Below are 16,280 nucleotides of genomic sequence, written 5' to 3'. Positions count from 1 at the left end.
AAAAATCTCTGGTTTTACAGTAACGTGATCTTCTGGGGTCTCGTGCAGCACCCCCCCCCCAAAAAAAAAGTCGTGCATACCGGGTACTTCTCATTTCTGGGGTAAAATTTCAAGCTCAAAATTGGTGTATATTATGCATGATTAGTTTTCCATACAGAGAAACACTAGTAAAGTGCAAGCATACTAGTATTGGCAAACCATTTATCATTGTCCTTGAAAAGTGGGTGTGGCACTACCACCTCTCAAAGCCATTTCACTGTTATTTTGTTTTTTTACCCATGATGCAATGGAAAATCAAAGGTTACTCTGTACCAACTGTGAACGCTTAACCAACTGTGCTGCCATTTTCATAGTATCATGTTTTTAAAAAGGCATCTAGAATTTTTTTTTTTCAAATGTAGAAGCTCGAATAGACTACTATGAATTTAGCAAAAAATTTTTTAATTAATCAATACATGTTTTGGGTGTCCTACACAAATTAAGCAATGTGACATTTATTTATCTATCTTCACACTTCCTGACATGGCTTCAAATTCTTACTAAACCTGATGAAATATTCTTTATGGACTAGACACAGCGTTTATTGCCCTGATGCGAGGGTGCACTTCCCAGAGCGTTATGAGGCTGGGCAATACATGGTATATGTTAATATGAAATTATTACGAGGATACCTTAAAGTATGCACGAAGACAGTACAGAGTATCGGCCGACACGCAGCGGAAGTCAAAGCAACGGCATATTGCCTGAATGCATATTTTGAGGTATCCTCGTAATAACCTTATTATTATTATACATCTTTTCCTTCTAAGGATATACCATGGGAATGCCAAAATCAAAAAAGTTTAGAACAGAGTCACCGAACTTCTTTGTTGTGTAGTCCATGACAACCATGTTTGTTTTTATTACTAGAGGACGCTTACGCGCATGATCATCCCATCTTTGGAATTCGCATTACCTTATATGGTAAGATGATAATACCCCATAAAATAGCGCAAAATTGTGGAACGCTGTAACTTATGCTGTTATGGTGACAGAAGTATAATACCCAATATTACCAAAGGAATACCAGCTCTCTTTAACCCTTTGCGCCCCAATGCGGCCATATACGGCCGCTTATTTCTGACCAAAGATAACCCAATTCGGCCGTAAAAGGCCACCCGTTAATGCACTGTCAAAATCCCAATGCGGCCGTAAACGGCCGGTATTTCATAGATTGAAACAGAAGTTGATTCTGATCTCCCATGATCTTTGCATGAAAAAATAAATTGTTGATGAAAATAATTAGAAATACAGGTACGTTCAGACTGAAAATTATATACGAATTGTCCTCGTACTTTTCTTGTACAACGGGTTTTTCGGACGGTGTCTGTGAAGAGCTGTGACAATTTGCATAAATAAACAAACACAGCGGCATGTTTGGTGAAAGTTCATTTATTCTACCGCAGTTTTTATCCAAAATAAACGCATAATACATATAAAATTTATATTCATCTGAACTGGAAACATTATTTAAATAAATTACCTATATAAAATGTTGTTTTTCCTTGTCGGCGAGTTTTTAATGTCGAAAAATCAGACTGTCATCGCAATCAGTCTTGCGTGCCAGCAGAGGTCAACACGTGAAAATTGCCGTAGTCGCTGGTTCCGTAAAAAAGGCATCCCAGTTTCGTTGCTATTTTTCACTGCAAGTCCTTATTTCGCCTCTGTTGTATTTCCACTGGATATCCATGTATTTTTTTCATTCACAGTGTTCAAATATCGCTTTAAAATGGGGGTTTTAAACGGGAATATCCAATGACCTCTGTAGGCCAAACGACACTGTCATCAATTACCGTTGGTTTGAATATTTAAACACGATCACTGTGTCGTTGCCCCGGCAATTCCCGCCCTACTGTTCCATATGTATATTCCTAATAAAGAATCCTGCCAAATAAGGAATACTTCTTCCGAATATATGAATAAATTACACACTAATTTGACTGTGGCGGGAATATGCAAGGTTTTTCAGTGGTTGACAGACACGATCATTCAGTTGACCTCCACTGCGTATTTGCATTTGTTTGTAAACACAGCTGACTTGTAATCGAACGAATTAAATTCCTGTAGAGTATTTTTGGATTTTTTATGCAATTATTCACAACTATTTGTGTGATACGTTTAAAGTTTTAACTCAGTGATGAATTTCCAAACTGTGAGCGAACAGCAGACTGCGGGCCCCAGTACCGGGATGCCACAACAACCGGCCGACTCGGAGCTGTCATCGCAAACTGATCGTGACGCAATTCTGAGATTTTTCGATGAGTCTGATTCAGACACTGAGTTTGAAGGCTTTACAGTGGAAGAAATAGACGAAGGGAGATTGAGATGTGAATTGCTATGTCAAAATACCAACTGTGGCAGTGGCAGTGACATCGATTCTAATGAACTGTTAGACTTGCTGAATGCCGATGCCGACAGTGACTCGGACTCTGATGCCGATGACATCGCCGATACACCAAACATCTGGTCAAATGAAAGGACCGACGTGAACATTCCAGTTTTCAGGACCAAGACATGGTGTTTGTTTCGACGGGGAACCACTGGATTTTTTTAAATTATATTTTACGGACGATTTTTTGGATTTGTTGGTCGGGGAAACAAATAAATACGCTAGACATAGACAGGAAGTTACCGGGCGCGTAGACCGGCATTGGTATGAAACGGACAGAGATGAAATGAGCGCCTATTTCGGTGTTATCATAAATTAGAAACCAAGTGAATTGTAAATAAAATGTGTGTTTTTTTTTTAAATGAAATGAAACTACAGTGTCCTAGTCTTCTTTTCCCTGTGTACATGTCAACCTACCTGGCTCACACTGAATTGGTAAAAAGTTTTGGGTAATGGGAGTACAAATATGCAAATTAGTAATGGGCCCTGCAACATTGTTGCAACAAAGTATCTATGGTGTGCAAAGGGTTAAATTTGGTAGCCAGCAGGGCTTCCATGGAAAAATTTCAAGCACTGCTCTAGTCTATGAAACAACCAGACTTTCACACCCAAAGTTTTCTTAACTTTTTTTCTTGAAATCAACTCCAATTTTCAGTTTTTACTTTTCAGTTCTTTTTTTGGTCCCAATGTTTTGAAAGAAAGTGCAGACTAAACAAGACTACTGTAGAATACTTTATTTTCACTGAAAGGATGATTCTGTGAAAATAAAATCCAGCGAATATACTTTTTTTCCTATATTTCACATTAAACTCATCAGAAATCAGTGAAAATAAATTCCATACAAAACGCCCAAAAAGCCTTTTCAGTGAAAATTAATTCCAGCGAAAATAAAGTATTCCACAGTATTTTATGAATTTGTGATGAAAAAATAAGAACTGGTGGTGAAAAGGTTACATAGGGGACCATACTAGACAGTGGTGCATATCATTAATATCACATGCAGGTAAATGTCACCGTATTCACATTAAACAATAATTTTATGCATTGACTTGACTGTGTCTTGTAATACTGTAAAATACTTTATTTTAATTGGAATTAATTCAATTTTCGTAAGAGATGAAAATGTAGCAGGGTCCATAGCACCAATAGCCAAATGATTTCAAAGATTTTTCCAGACCTTTTCCTAACACATTTTGACCCTTAATTCAGGCCAACATCACCAAAGCTCATCAAAATTCCGAGGATATGGTACTTCCCTGGCGAACACGGGCATTTCTAAAATTAATAACTATGAAGAAATTTAAATACTGTAAAATCTGTATTAGAAACCGCGGCTTCTATTAAAATGGTACAAAGCAACAGAGGGGATGCAGCTTCTAATAGAGCATCTACACATATGAGAAATGATGAATTTTTGGTTCTCAATTATTCAAAAAAAATGGGTGCGACTTCTATTAGGGATGCGGCTTCTAATACAGATTTTACGGTACTTTTCAAAGATGTATTTTTTTTTTTGTAATTTAAAGACAACTCAAAAACATTCCAGACCTCAAAAAATCCCAAGACTTTCAAAGGATTTTCTAAACGCTACGGACCCTGTGTAGTTGGTAGGTGTAGGTGATTCCCCAAAATAATGGAAAGCCACGGACTTCTTTTGTTTACAGTTAAAAGGTACTTCTTTTGTTTACAGTTAAAAAGTGTAACGGAAGCTGGTATTTTATTTTAAGTAGGTAGTCGCTTCGAGCAACCGACGGAATTTCTACATCACTGATGAAGAATCATTTGGTAAGTGTGTGATGACTGCTAACATTAAACGTATAGATCGTTTTACAAGTAAATTGGGATTCGCCTACCACCTAAAATAGTCAACACAAGCTGGTGGTCTTTTGATATAAAGGGGGTCACTAACCGGTCTCATTCTCAGGAGACGTTTACTAATAGGAATGTTTGTGCTACCAGAGAAAGACTACTTATTCCAACTACGAAAATAAACACAGGCAAGGAAATCGAAATGTGTTGACACAGATAGGAATTATGTCACCACAGCCAACGCCATAAAACAAACGCAAAACTACTTTTCTCGGCAACTACCCGACATCTCATGATTTTTTTTTGCATTTACTTTGCTAGTAACGAGTACACACTCATATTTGCGACTACATGACAGGGCTGTACGACCATCTTCCTATCATAATGGTATTATGGTAACTCAATGCATACATACAGTGCATGTTACCATGGAAACCATATTCCATGTTTAAGACTACATGACAGGCTTGTACGACCATCTTCCTATCATAATGGTGTTATGGTAATTTAATGCATACATACAGTGCATTTTACCACAGAAACCATATTTCATGTTTAGGACTACATGACAGGGCTGTATGACCATCTTCCTATCATAATGGTATTATGGTAATTTAATGAATACATACAGTGCATTTTACCACAGAAATCATATTCCATGTTTAGAACTACATGACAGGGCTGTATGACCATCTTCCTATGATAATGGTATTATGGCAATTTAATGCATACATACAGTGCATTTTACCACAGAAACCATATTCCATTTTTAGGACTACATGACAGGGCTGTGAGACCATCTTCCTATCATAATGGTATTATGGTAATTTAATGCATATATACAATGCATGTTACCACAGAAACCATATTCCATGTTTAGGACTACATGACAGGGCCGGAAGACTATCTTCCTATCATAATGGTATTATGGTAATTTAATGCATATATACAGTGCATGTTACCATGGAAACCATATTCCAGTTTAGGACTACATGACAGGGCTGTATGACCATCTTCCTATCATAATGGTATTATGGTAATTTAATGCATACATACAGTGCATTTTACCATAGAAACCATATTCCATGTTTAGGACTACATGACAGGGCTGTGTGACCATCTTCCTATCATAATGGTATTATGGCAATTTAATGCATACATACAGTGTATTTTACCACAGAAACCATATTCCATTTTTAGGACTACATGACAGGGCCGGAAGACTATCTTCCTATCATAATGCATTTTACCACAGAAACCATATTCCATTTTTAGGACTACATGACAGGGCTGGAAGACTATCTTCCTATCATAATGCATTTTACCACAGAAACCATATTCCATTTTTAGGACTACATGACAGGGCCGGAAGACTATCTTCCTATCATAATGCATTTTACCACAGAAACCATATTCCATTTTTAGGACTACATGACAGGGCTGTGTGACCATCTTCCTATCATAATGGTAATATGTCAATTTAATGGATGCATGCATACAGTGCATTTTACCACAGAAACCATATTTCATTTTTAGGACTACATGACAGGGCTGTGTGACCATCTTTCTATCATAATGGTATTATGGCAATTTAATGCATACATACAGTGTATTTTACCACAGAAACCATATTCCATGTTTAGGACTACATGACAGGGCTGTGAGACCATCTTCCTATTATAATGGTATTATGGAAATTTAATGCATACATACAGTGCATTTACCACACAAACCATATTCCATTTTTAGGACTACATGACAGGGCTGTGTGACCATCTTCCTATCATAATGGTATTATGGAAATTTAATGCATACATACAGTGCATTTTACCACACAAACCATATTCCAGGTTTAGGACTACATGACAGGGCTGTGTGACCATCTTTCTATCATAATGGTAATTTAATGCATACCGGTACACTCAGTCCAAAGTACTTTATCTTTTGACGTGACGTGGAGCTAGGCAATCAGGTGTTGTACGTGAGCGATGGTTCGAGTCGCGCATGGAGTATCCTTTCACTTTTCATGTCAAATCAACGTAAACATATGGCCGACTAGACATACTGTGATGTGAAGCTTAGTGATCAGGTGTTGTATGCAAGCGATGGTTCGAGTCGCGCATGCAGTACCCTCTCAATGTGGCAGAGTAGTAGACATGCTGTGATATGAAGCTCAGTGATTAGGTGCTGTACTGGAGCGCTGATTTGAGTCGCGCAAATAGTACTGTAAAATCTGCATTAGATGTTGCGGCTTCTATAAAATGGTACAATGCAACAGAGAGGGGATGCTGCTTCTATTAGAGCATCTATACATATGAGAAATCGTGAATATTTGGTTCTCAATTGTTCAAAAACAATGGGTGCGACTTATATTAGAGGTGTGGCTTCTAATACAGATTTTATGGTACATGTTTATTTTTATTTTACATAGTATTTACCATGCTATTTATTCGATGTTATTTACTTCCTTTATTATCGATGTCATCAGTGACTATGAGTTTACAATCAGGAAAATATAATGGTTTTATACAGTGTATAATCAGGGTATGCGCTAGTGTCTCGGCAAGACGAGTCCCACTTACAAAATTTTAAGAAATTGAAATTTGACCCTGGATAACTTTATTAAAGATTTGACCTCAGCATGCCTGAAAAACTGGGTTCCTCTTCAATAATTGGAGTCCGGGAAACAAAATATAGGGTTAACGCAATCCCTGGTATAATACACAGCATTTTTTTTTCAATTTGTGCATAGCTAACAAAGTTGAAAGTTAGCTTAAAAATACAGAAAATATCAGTCACTGTGGTTGAAATACTTCAAGCTAAACAGAAGACCCGTAAGGTCACAAGACCAAGCAGAGTGTTTTTGGATATATTATGTGTACTCTAGAAGAACCCAGATGATATCAAATAACAAGAATAAAATCAAAACAACCAGCTGTTATCACTAGTGTGCTGGTCAGTCTAGGAAAATTTCTATCCATCTTAAATTTACATATTTGGGAAAAAGCACTAAAATGAAGTAAACACCCTAAAATTTGTACACAATTCTGAAACTCCTGGGTAATCACTGGATTTTTTTTTTTAATTTGATGAACTGTGATATTTGAGAGCAAAAAATACACCATACTGTAATTTTTATTAATTCATTTTGAGATTTTTAATAACTTAGCTTTTTCACCACCAGAATTTCTTGCCCAAATTTTTCTGTGCTGTTTTTCTTGTATTCTTCAATATTTCTGGGAATGAACCCTAATTTTCAAGCCAACAGTCTGAATCAGTGTTAAGTTTTTACTCAACTATCAAATTCAACTATTTTTGTTTTAATCTTCTGAAGGAAATTGCAGACTATATATACAGGACTATTTTGTGAATTTGTAACAAATAATAATATGCTGTATGCATGATCCCTAAAGGTCACACATCCTGGTACTTTGCATGACCCCTAAATGTCACACATCCTGGTACTTTGCATGACCCTAAACTTCACACATCCTGGTACTTTGCATGACCCCTAAATGTCACACATCCTGGTACTTTGCATGACCCTAAACTTCACACATCCTGGTACTTTGCATGACCCCTAAATGTCACACATCCTGGTACTTTGCATGACCCTAAACTTCACACGTCCTGGTACTTTGCATGACCCCTAAATGTCACACATCCTGGTACTTTGGATGACCCCTAAATGTCACACATCCTGGTACTTTGGATGACCCCTAAATTTCACACATCCTGGTACTTTGCATGACCCTAAAGTTCACAGATCCTGGTACTTTTACAGGGGTACAAATTCATTATCAAAGGACAATTTCTCAATAACTACAACCCCCCTCAATGCCGCCGCCGCCCCCGCCAAAATGCAGGCTGTCCCTGAAGTTCAAAAGTTCCATAATGTAAAAAATTTACATAAATATGAAAATCACGGCTATTATAGTGCAACAATACCCCCAAAAGTACCAGGATGTGTGACCTTTAGGGGGAATGCATAAAACATCTTGAAAACAATTATGCAGACAGACTATAGTGTAGTATATAGGGTAAGGTTGCGGTACACATGTGGGTCAATATATGGTTACAGGAAGAAGGATAACACAGAGGGCATTCTGGGTCAAGACATAAACAAACATTAGCCTGTCTGCTAACTCCACAGCATGTAATATGACCAATCTAAATACTGTCAAATATTTTATTTTAGCTGGAATTAATTTTTGCTGAATAGACTTTTCGAATGTTTTGGATGGATTTTATTTGCACTGATTTTTGATGAATTAATGTAAAATACAGGGAAAAAGGTACATTCGCTGGATTTTATTTTCACTGAGTCATTCCTTCAGCGAAAATTGATTCCAAGCGAAAATAAAGTATTCCTCAGTACGAAAAAAAAAAAAAAATATTTTCACTTTTCATGTTTTATTTTTTTCTATTTTCATTGAAGGGATGATTCAGTAAATATAAAACCTAGCAAATATACTGTTTTTTTTTGTTTTTTTTGATTTTACATTCATCAAAATTAGTGAAAACAAACACTCAATACGTCTTTTTCAGCAAAAATTAAAACCAGCTAAAATATTTCATAGCACAGCACTTCATTTTAAGTAAGATCCAACAAAATACACATCTGCTTATTTTTTAGTTTCCGGCACGAATAAAATGAAAGTTAATTTGCATTGGTATTTACTTTTTTGCATTTTGAGAATAATTTTGTTTTCAATGTACGACTTCAAGGGTAGCAACGAGTTCTATGTTTCATGTAGTCTATAGAGAATTAAAACCCAATGAATAATTAATGCATTTACAATACCGACCTTCACACAGGTACTGTAAAAACATTAATTTCTACTATGATTTAATTTTACTATTTTTATCAAATTCATAGGTTTTAAATTCACAGTTTATAATTTATTGTGTTCACCTGGGCCTGGTTGATGCTAGGACAATGTATTGAATTACTATTTGATAGAGAGATGGCCACACAGCCCTGACATGTTAGTCCCAAACATGAATATGACTTTTGTGGCAAAAAAAGTGTCAGCACTAGCCCTTGTAATTTGCAAAGGAAGAAGAAGGTCGGGAGAGACAACAGTAACATTCAATGTCCGGAACTGTCGCTTTGCACAAAAACTTAGCAGATTTTACTTATGAACAAAAATAGTTAAATTATAACCTAGCGATAATTAATGCATTTGTGGTATTTAAGTTTTAATATTTCTTAAATTATGAAAATAGTCAACATTTTAATTTTACTTTTATTCAGTATTCTAATGCTAATTAGATAATCTGGAAAACATTTAATTTCATGCATTTCAAATCCCAATTTAGGTGTTTTTTTGTTTTGTTTTTTAGATTAAGTCATAACACTATTCAGTTGTAAACTTGTTTAGGTGGAGACACTGGTCTAGTGTAAACCTTTTCACCACCAGGTCCCTTTTTATATCATAAAATAGTCCCATTTACAGTCTGCACTTTCCTTCAATAGATTGGGCTAAAAATAGCAAAATTTGTAAGTAAAAATTGAATATCAACTCAAATTTTGTCTGTTGGCTCTAAAATTAGTTCATTTCCAGAAATATTGAAAAATATAAGAAAAAAAAAAGTGCGAAAAAATTCGGGCAAGAAAGTCTGGTGGTGAAAAGGTTAATATTTATGAATAAAGTGTCTAGAGTGTTGTTTTCAAAAGAATGCCAGTCTCCATGTTTGACCTAAATAATACTAACTTGCTTTGTAGAAGAATCAAATCACCACATAATAATACAAGATCTCTATACTGTGTCAAATTTATCTCGGGTTTTGACAGCGATAATTTTAGCAGAAATTGATCTTGTAGAATTCTGGATTTTCAGGAGGTTGGGTGTGGTGTTGTAATTTTTACTAGTGAATATGAATGGCGTAAAACTGGTTTTTGATAGGTGTAATTTTAGTGGAAATTTGCTCAGCAGAATTCTGGATTTTCATTGATTTTTCAGAGGGTGGGGTGGTCACTTTTTGTCGTTAGTGAACATACACAGCATAAAACTGGTTATTGATAGTTGTTAAGTTTAGCAGAAATTGGTTCTGTACAATAATGGAGCTTGTCAGATAGGGAGAGGTGTCGGCAAAAATATACCTACATTTTTTTTCAACATAGAAATCTATGAACATACACAGCATAAAATTGAGGTTTTTAACAGCTTTAATTTCAGCAGGACCCACTCTGCCGAATTTCGTATATTACTCCTAGATTTTGTGAAGGGAGGGAGGGGGGCATCAAATCTATTTTTTCAGAATGTATTGAACAAAATAACTGCAAAAATCAAGACTTTTTAATAAAAGTAATTTTTAGCAGAAATTCAGTTCTGCATAATTCTGTATTTTTAAGCATTTCAAGGTCGTCAACATCCAACACTCTTTTCGGAATGCAGAAATTATTGAACAAACAGGAACATAAAACTAGACTTTTTATAACCAAATTTTGTGGAAATTTGGTCCTGTTGAATTCTGTATTTACCAGTACAAGCATTTCAAGGTCAACAGACAACGGCTAAAACATTTTTTTTATAATGCAGAAATTAGTGAATATCCAACACACAAAGCACATACATTTTTGTAGATTTTTAAAACAGTAATTTTAGCAGAAATTAGTTAAGTAGAATTTGTTATTTTTACTGAGAATGCAGAGATGAAATCAATACACATAACCAATAATAACACGGAAATAAATAAATATAAAATGCATGCGTTGAAAAAATTCATATTTGACACTTGTATCTTTAGCGGAGACTTTTGCATGTCAGGAAAATTGTGAAATTTTGTTCTTGGAATAATCCTACGACAGAGTGTCAGTGACTTTGGCAAATGTCTTTGGCATTTGACTTAAAATAGAAGTAAAGTGTGGTGACAATCTCCCTCCTACATTCTAAGAAATTCAATGTACGGTAAGACTGACCATCCGAATTCCTGCCCGTGTTCCACATGTATATCGTCTGGGCACAGACATAAGGAATAATGAAGGATGGTAGGTGGGGCTTTGGTTGAGCAACTTTTACAAATTTTTGCAAATTATTGGGTAGGGTATGATAACGCGACAAAATTTGAAACCATAAAATTGTTTACATCGATGTTTCCACCAACAGTTACATCCTTGTTATTAAAAAAAAAAAAATATTTAATGCAGAAAAAATGGTCATCAAATGAAATGGTACAGGCTCATTTTTCAGTTGTTTTCAATCAATATAGACATATTGAACAAGAACACATAGAAGACAAATTGTTCTGATGAAGTCATCTTGGATTTGGTACTTAAGCATGTTATGAACAGAACAAGTTTTCTACAAAACAGCCTATTTTTTATTTAGTACAAGATCTCATATTACGGGTGAATCAAATGATAAAACAGGACATATTACGGGTGAATCAAATGATAAAACAGGACATATTACGGGTGAATCAAATGATAAAACTGGACAAAACAAAGGGCATAACATCATAGAGATGTCAAAATATCGTGTGGGATTCATTCAATGTTTTTTTTTCAAAATAGTCTATTTTTCATTTAGTGTAAAATTCTACATTATGGGTGAATCAAATGATAAAACAAAGGGCATAACATCGTTAGTGGTGTCGAAATATCGTGTGGGATTCGTCAAATGAGAATGTATTTTTGGAGTATTTCCATGCTTAATGTACTTAAACACAACACACATTTGATACTGTAAAATACTTTATTTAGCTGGAATTAATTTTCACTGAAAAGACTTTTGGGTGTTTTGTACGGAAATTATTTTCACTGATTTTTGACAAGTTGAATGTAAAATATATGAAAAAAAATATCGAAAATTAATTCCAAGCGAAAATTAAGTATTTCACAGTAGTCAATTTTGATGGAGTAAGGATATCTCCATGCCATGTTTTTCTCTGAATTACCAGCATTTCGACATTGAATCATAAAAAAAATCAAAATTAGTTTGATTTTAGTGGCAGATGTTAGAATCTGGCTTTACCGACATTACGCGAGATCTTGCAGTGCGATGGTTTCAGCCATCGGGTGACTGGACTCGTACCGAATTGTTGAAAGCGAGATTGAATTCGGTAAATCACAATTTGCACAAAAAATATTTAATTTACAAAATCACTATACTTGAACATTTAGAAGCTTATATACTGTAAATTAATTTATTTTCCTTGGAATTTATTTTTGCTATTTTCGCTGAATGGATAATTCAGTGAAAATAAAATCCAGCGAATTATACATTTTTCCTATATTTTACATATGAAATCATCAAAAATCAGTGAAAGTAAATTTCATATAAAACACCCCAAAAAGGCTTTTCAGCGAAAATTAATTCCAGCTAAAATAAAGTATTTCACAGTAAACAAACATTTGTCGTACACTGAATCATTACAATAATCCTTATTTCAACCCTAGAAACACATCTGTAATTTACACAAGCGCATGCACTAATAGAGATAATACAGTACTCCAGGCAATTTTGGTATTAGTGTTGACGATAGTCTTTAAAGATGACGTCCCAAAAAAATTGTTTAAAAACTGATTTTTTTTAAAAGACCAATCAGAAAAAATTACACGTTAATAATGTTTTTCCCACACTAATCAACTCAAAATGATTAACAAAATCATCAAACACAGAAATTTCAGATTTTTTTTTCATGATAAAATGTCTGAAAAAGCATACAAGGACCTTGTGAAATGAATAGTAAATTGACCTGAATTTTGAACTAAGTGTATTGATTTGGATTGAATTCATATGCAGCTAGTGGAAAGGGGGGGGGGGCAAACATACAAAGCGTATTGTATTTACAACCAAAGGCAATGACAAAAAAAACATCAAGAATTGACAATTAAAAAAAATTGGGTGTTTTTTTTTTTTTTTACAGATATTGAGCAGATGAAGACTGAATCCTAGTTGCTTTATTATACACAAATATTGAAAATACATACATGTGATTATAGAAACAAGCAATCACAGCAAATGTCAATAAAATTACTGTGAAAAATACACCCAAGCATTAAATATTTTTTGTTTATTTAGTTAATTATTATTTGAAGGCGATTTCAACTTAATGCCTATATATGTTAATGTGGCATCAGAGAAATACGGCTATAACACAATACAAAGCAAAGATGTGAAGATATTCCACTAAAATTTGGAACCGTATAATTACATAGCCATCAATTTTCTCAAAGATCATTTTGTGTGTATGTAGTTCAAACATGTATTTTTAACTAATTAGATGTTAGGGGGATAGCATGAGAACATACCTATCGAGTTAAAAACGGGTCTTCGTGCGATAATACATCTACCGACTCGGTTCCTGCATTGTACGGCGATGAAAAGATGTGGGCAAGAAAATGATAGCTGTTGTGTACAATTGAAAAAAAAAAACTGTGCTTCTGCACAGATAGCGTGAATGGTGTAACTTTGCATGCATATAACAACACAGGTAGAATTAGGAATCGTACTTACTATGCTATTAGGATTTTTGTACTGTATTTTCAGTGTCTCCATGGCACGTATCATTGAATTCATGGCCATAAATATATTTTGGTATACCAGTTTGGTGTACGTCTTTCTATCGTCCTCCGTGTACCCCGCTCCGTGGATAATGCGCATTTGTTTTATAAACGTGCTTTTCCCACTCTCTCCCGTCCCTGTGAGTAGGAAAAATCGGAACAGAAACGAGTGAATATTGCAAAACGGGCTCGGCATTTGGGGCATGCAGTACATACGGACGGAAAAACATGGCGGTCATCAATGAATAGGGACATTAACATGCAAAGCGAATCACATCATATTCAAAAAAATCCGATATTTTCGGTTGAAAAAAAATTCTACTCACCCAGTAATAGAAGTTTGAGTTCCCTCCGAGCATCTCGTTTATCTTTTCGAAGCTGTTTCTCGATTTCTTGATTAATTCGTTTCTGTTCTTTTGCTTCCTCACTTAGACAGCACGCCATCTTGCTTTTAGCTAGCGCAGAATTGAACACTCGACGCCTGAAATGCCACAGTAAAAAACCAAACGGCGCCTACCCCTCAATTTCACGCCGACTGAAGCGAGCGGAAATGGTCAACCAGAGATATTCGGCACTCCAGATGCCTTCCAACCCAGTTCCGCCCCAATATATCCCTAATACGATGTCGAAAAGGTACACAAAATTACGATATCACTCTGGGTGTGGTGTAGGGGAGACAAGACAACTAGCGATGCTTTACTCCCTCTGGGAAGAACGATAAAACCGGGAGAACGTATTATAATTACACCATCGACACTTGATTTTTCACAGATTTGTGTCATTTAATATACAGGTTATTTCAGACGACAATTGGGATTAATATATGAAAGAAAAAACTCGAATAAATTTCGTTTTATTAAAAATATCGAGGGAGAAATTGCTAATGAGAACAGCGGGTAAAATGGGATCCGGCAGCGGTAGGCTAGTATTATGGGATGCCGTGTTTTCTGTGAACCTAATAAGGATGGGAAGCCTTCGTTAAGTTTATTGAGAAAAATCACAAAAATAATTAATAAAATGTATCAAAAACGTCTTTTATGTTTTAAAAATTGTCGGATAATATTTTTTAACTGACAAATTTCTTTATTATACAAAAACAATTGCATAAATAATAAATGTAAACGTTTTGGTTATTTTGTTTAATGTTTTCGCCTCAAGTTAGCGACGTAGAGAAAAAATAACCACATTTTAAAATGAAATATATAATCTACAATAATCACTTTTCTATATTTGAAAACATTTTTTAATTGTATTAGCATTTTAACTTCATGCAAATTCGACGCAACAAATCACCCGGCAAAAAAATCAACAGAAACGCAAAAATGTGTATTTATATATTCTAGACAGGTAGTCGTTTTTTTTTTTATAGAAAGCATTTTTTATCAATTTACGTCATTTTAATAAAAACCCGACACGCGATACTTGTGTAATCAGTTGCGCTTGTGCATTTTACCATTTAGAAAAACAGAATTGCTGTTAAAATTGCTAAAAACCCGCCCTCTACACAACCATGCTTGTCTGCTGACTTTCTTTCAAAAATGATCGCAACATTCCGGGAAAGTACTTCGCGCTGTTTAAAAAACTAAAATTGTCTTTATAAATGTTTTAAATTGGGACTACAGCATTAAATGCAAACTAATTTGATTTCATAAATTATTTAATTCAACCTAAATACTCTCTTCAGTGACTTAATACAGCCGCCATACACGGGTCTAGTAACATTGTAAACAGCACACATCAAGGACATGAAAAACACTGTAAAATACTTTATTTTAGCTGGAATTAATTTTCGTTGAAAAAAAACTTTTTGGATGATTTGTATGGAGTTTATTTTCACTGATTCTTGGTGAATTGAATGTAAAATATAGAAAAAAAATGCATATTCGCTGGATTTTATTTTCACAGAATCAGCGAAAATAGCGAAAATAAAATATTTTACAGTATCTCAAATCAATGATGACGTGTATTCGAACCGACGCTCGCGTACGGCACATATTCGAATAAGTTTTCGTCACGGCACGTCTTCCTCTTAGCAACCAGGCACCCCCAAGATAAAAAGATAACCGAGCTTATGAGCAGTGTCATACTAGCATATACTGAGTAGGGCAATACTACTTTTTTGTGAGTTAAGAGAAGTCCCACAAATGCACCGTCGTGAAATTCTGTAAAAAACATACTGTTCAGAACAGTTTAAGGGCGATAGCCGTCGTGCCACGCATGCGCGAGATATATGGGTCTCATATAAACAAAGATGACGACTTTGACTTTGACAGCCGATCAAACTGAGACGTTAACAAGCTTTAATTAGGTATTTTTAGGTGATTGGAAGGTATCGAAGGAGTCACCGGCGGTAATCAGTGCAAGTCACGCCCAGGTCAAACCTCATACTTGTGATTTCCATTAGAAGAGCGCAATGTGGGAAAATCAATGTTTATCAACAGAAACTTCGCACATGCGTAGCGCGACGACCACCGCTCTTTAAATAAAAACATATCAGGCTAAAAATTAAATAACACTACGTTGAAGACTTTC

General features: G+C 35.1%; 1 protein-coding gene across 1 annotated transcript in view; it reads right to left on the bottom strand.

The window, feature by feature from the left end:
• Window positions 1–14,440, bottom strand: part of LOC100373084 (guanine nucleotide-binding protein subunit alpha-11) — a 54,506-nt gene extending 40,066 nt beyond the window's left edge. Inside the window, exons 1-2 of the mRNA XM_006823220.3 lie at window positions 14,075–14,440; window positions 13,702–13,886 (exon numbers count right to left, since the gene is read on the bottom strand). Of these exons, the coding sequence (XP_006823283.1) occupies window positions 13,702–13,886; window positions 14,075–14,192 (303 nt within the window). The 5' untranslated portion in view covers window positions 14,193–14,440. The remainder of the gene's footprint in view (window positions 1–13,701; window positions 13,887–14,074) is intronic.
• Between the last annotated feature and the right edge of the window lie 1,840 nt (window positions 14,441–16,280).

This window comes from Saccoglossus kowalevskii, chromosome 20, assembly GCF_978046115.1.
Source record: "Saccoglossus kowalevskii chromosome 20, keSacKowa6.1, whole genome shotgun sequence".
NCBI classification, from domain to species: domain Eukaryota; kingdom Metazoa; phylum Hemichordata; class Enteropneusta; family Harrimaniidae; genus Saccoglossus; species Saccoglossus kowalevskii.
This window is presented reverse-complemented; position numbering and strand designations above follow the sequence as displayed.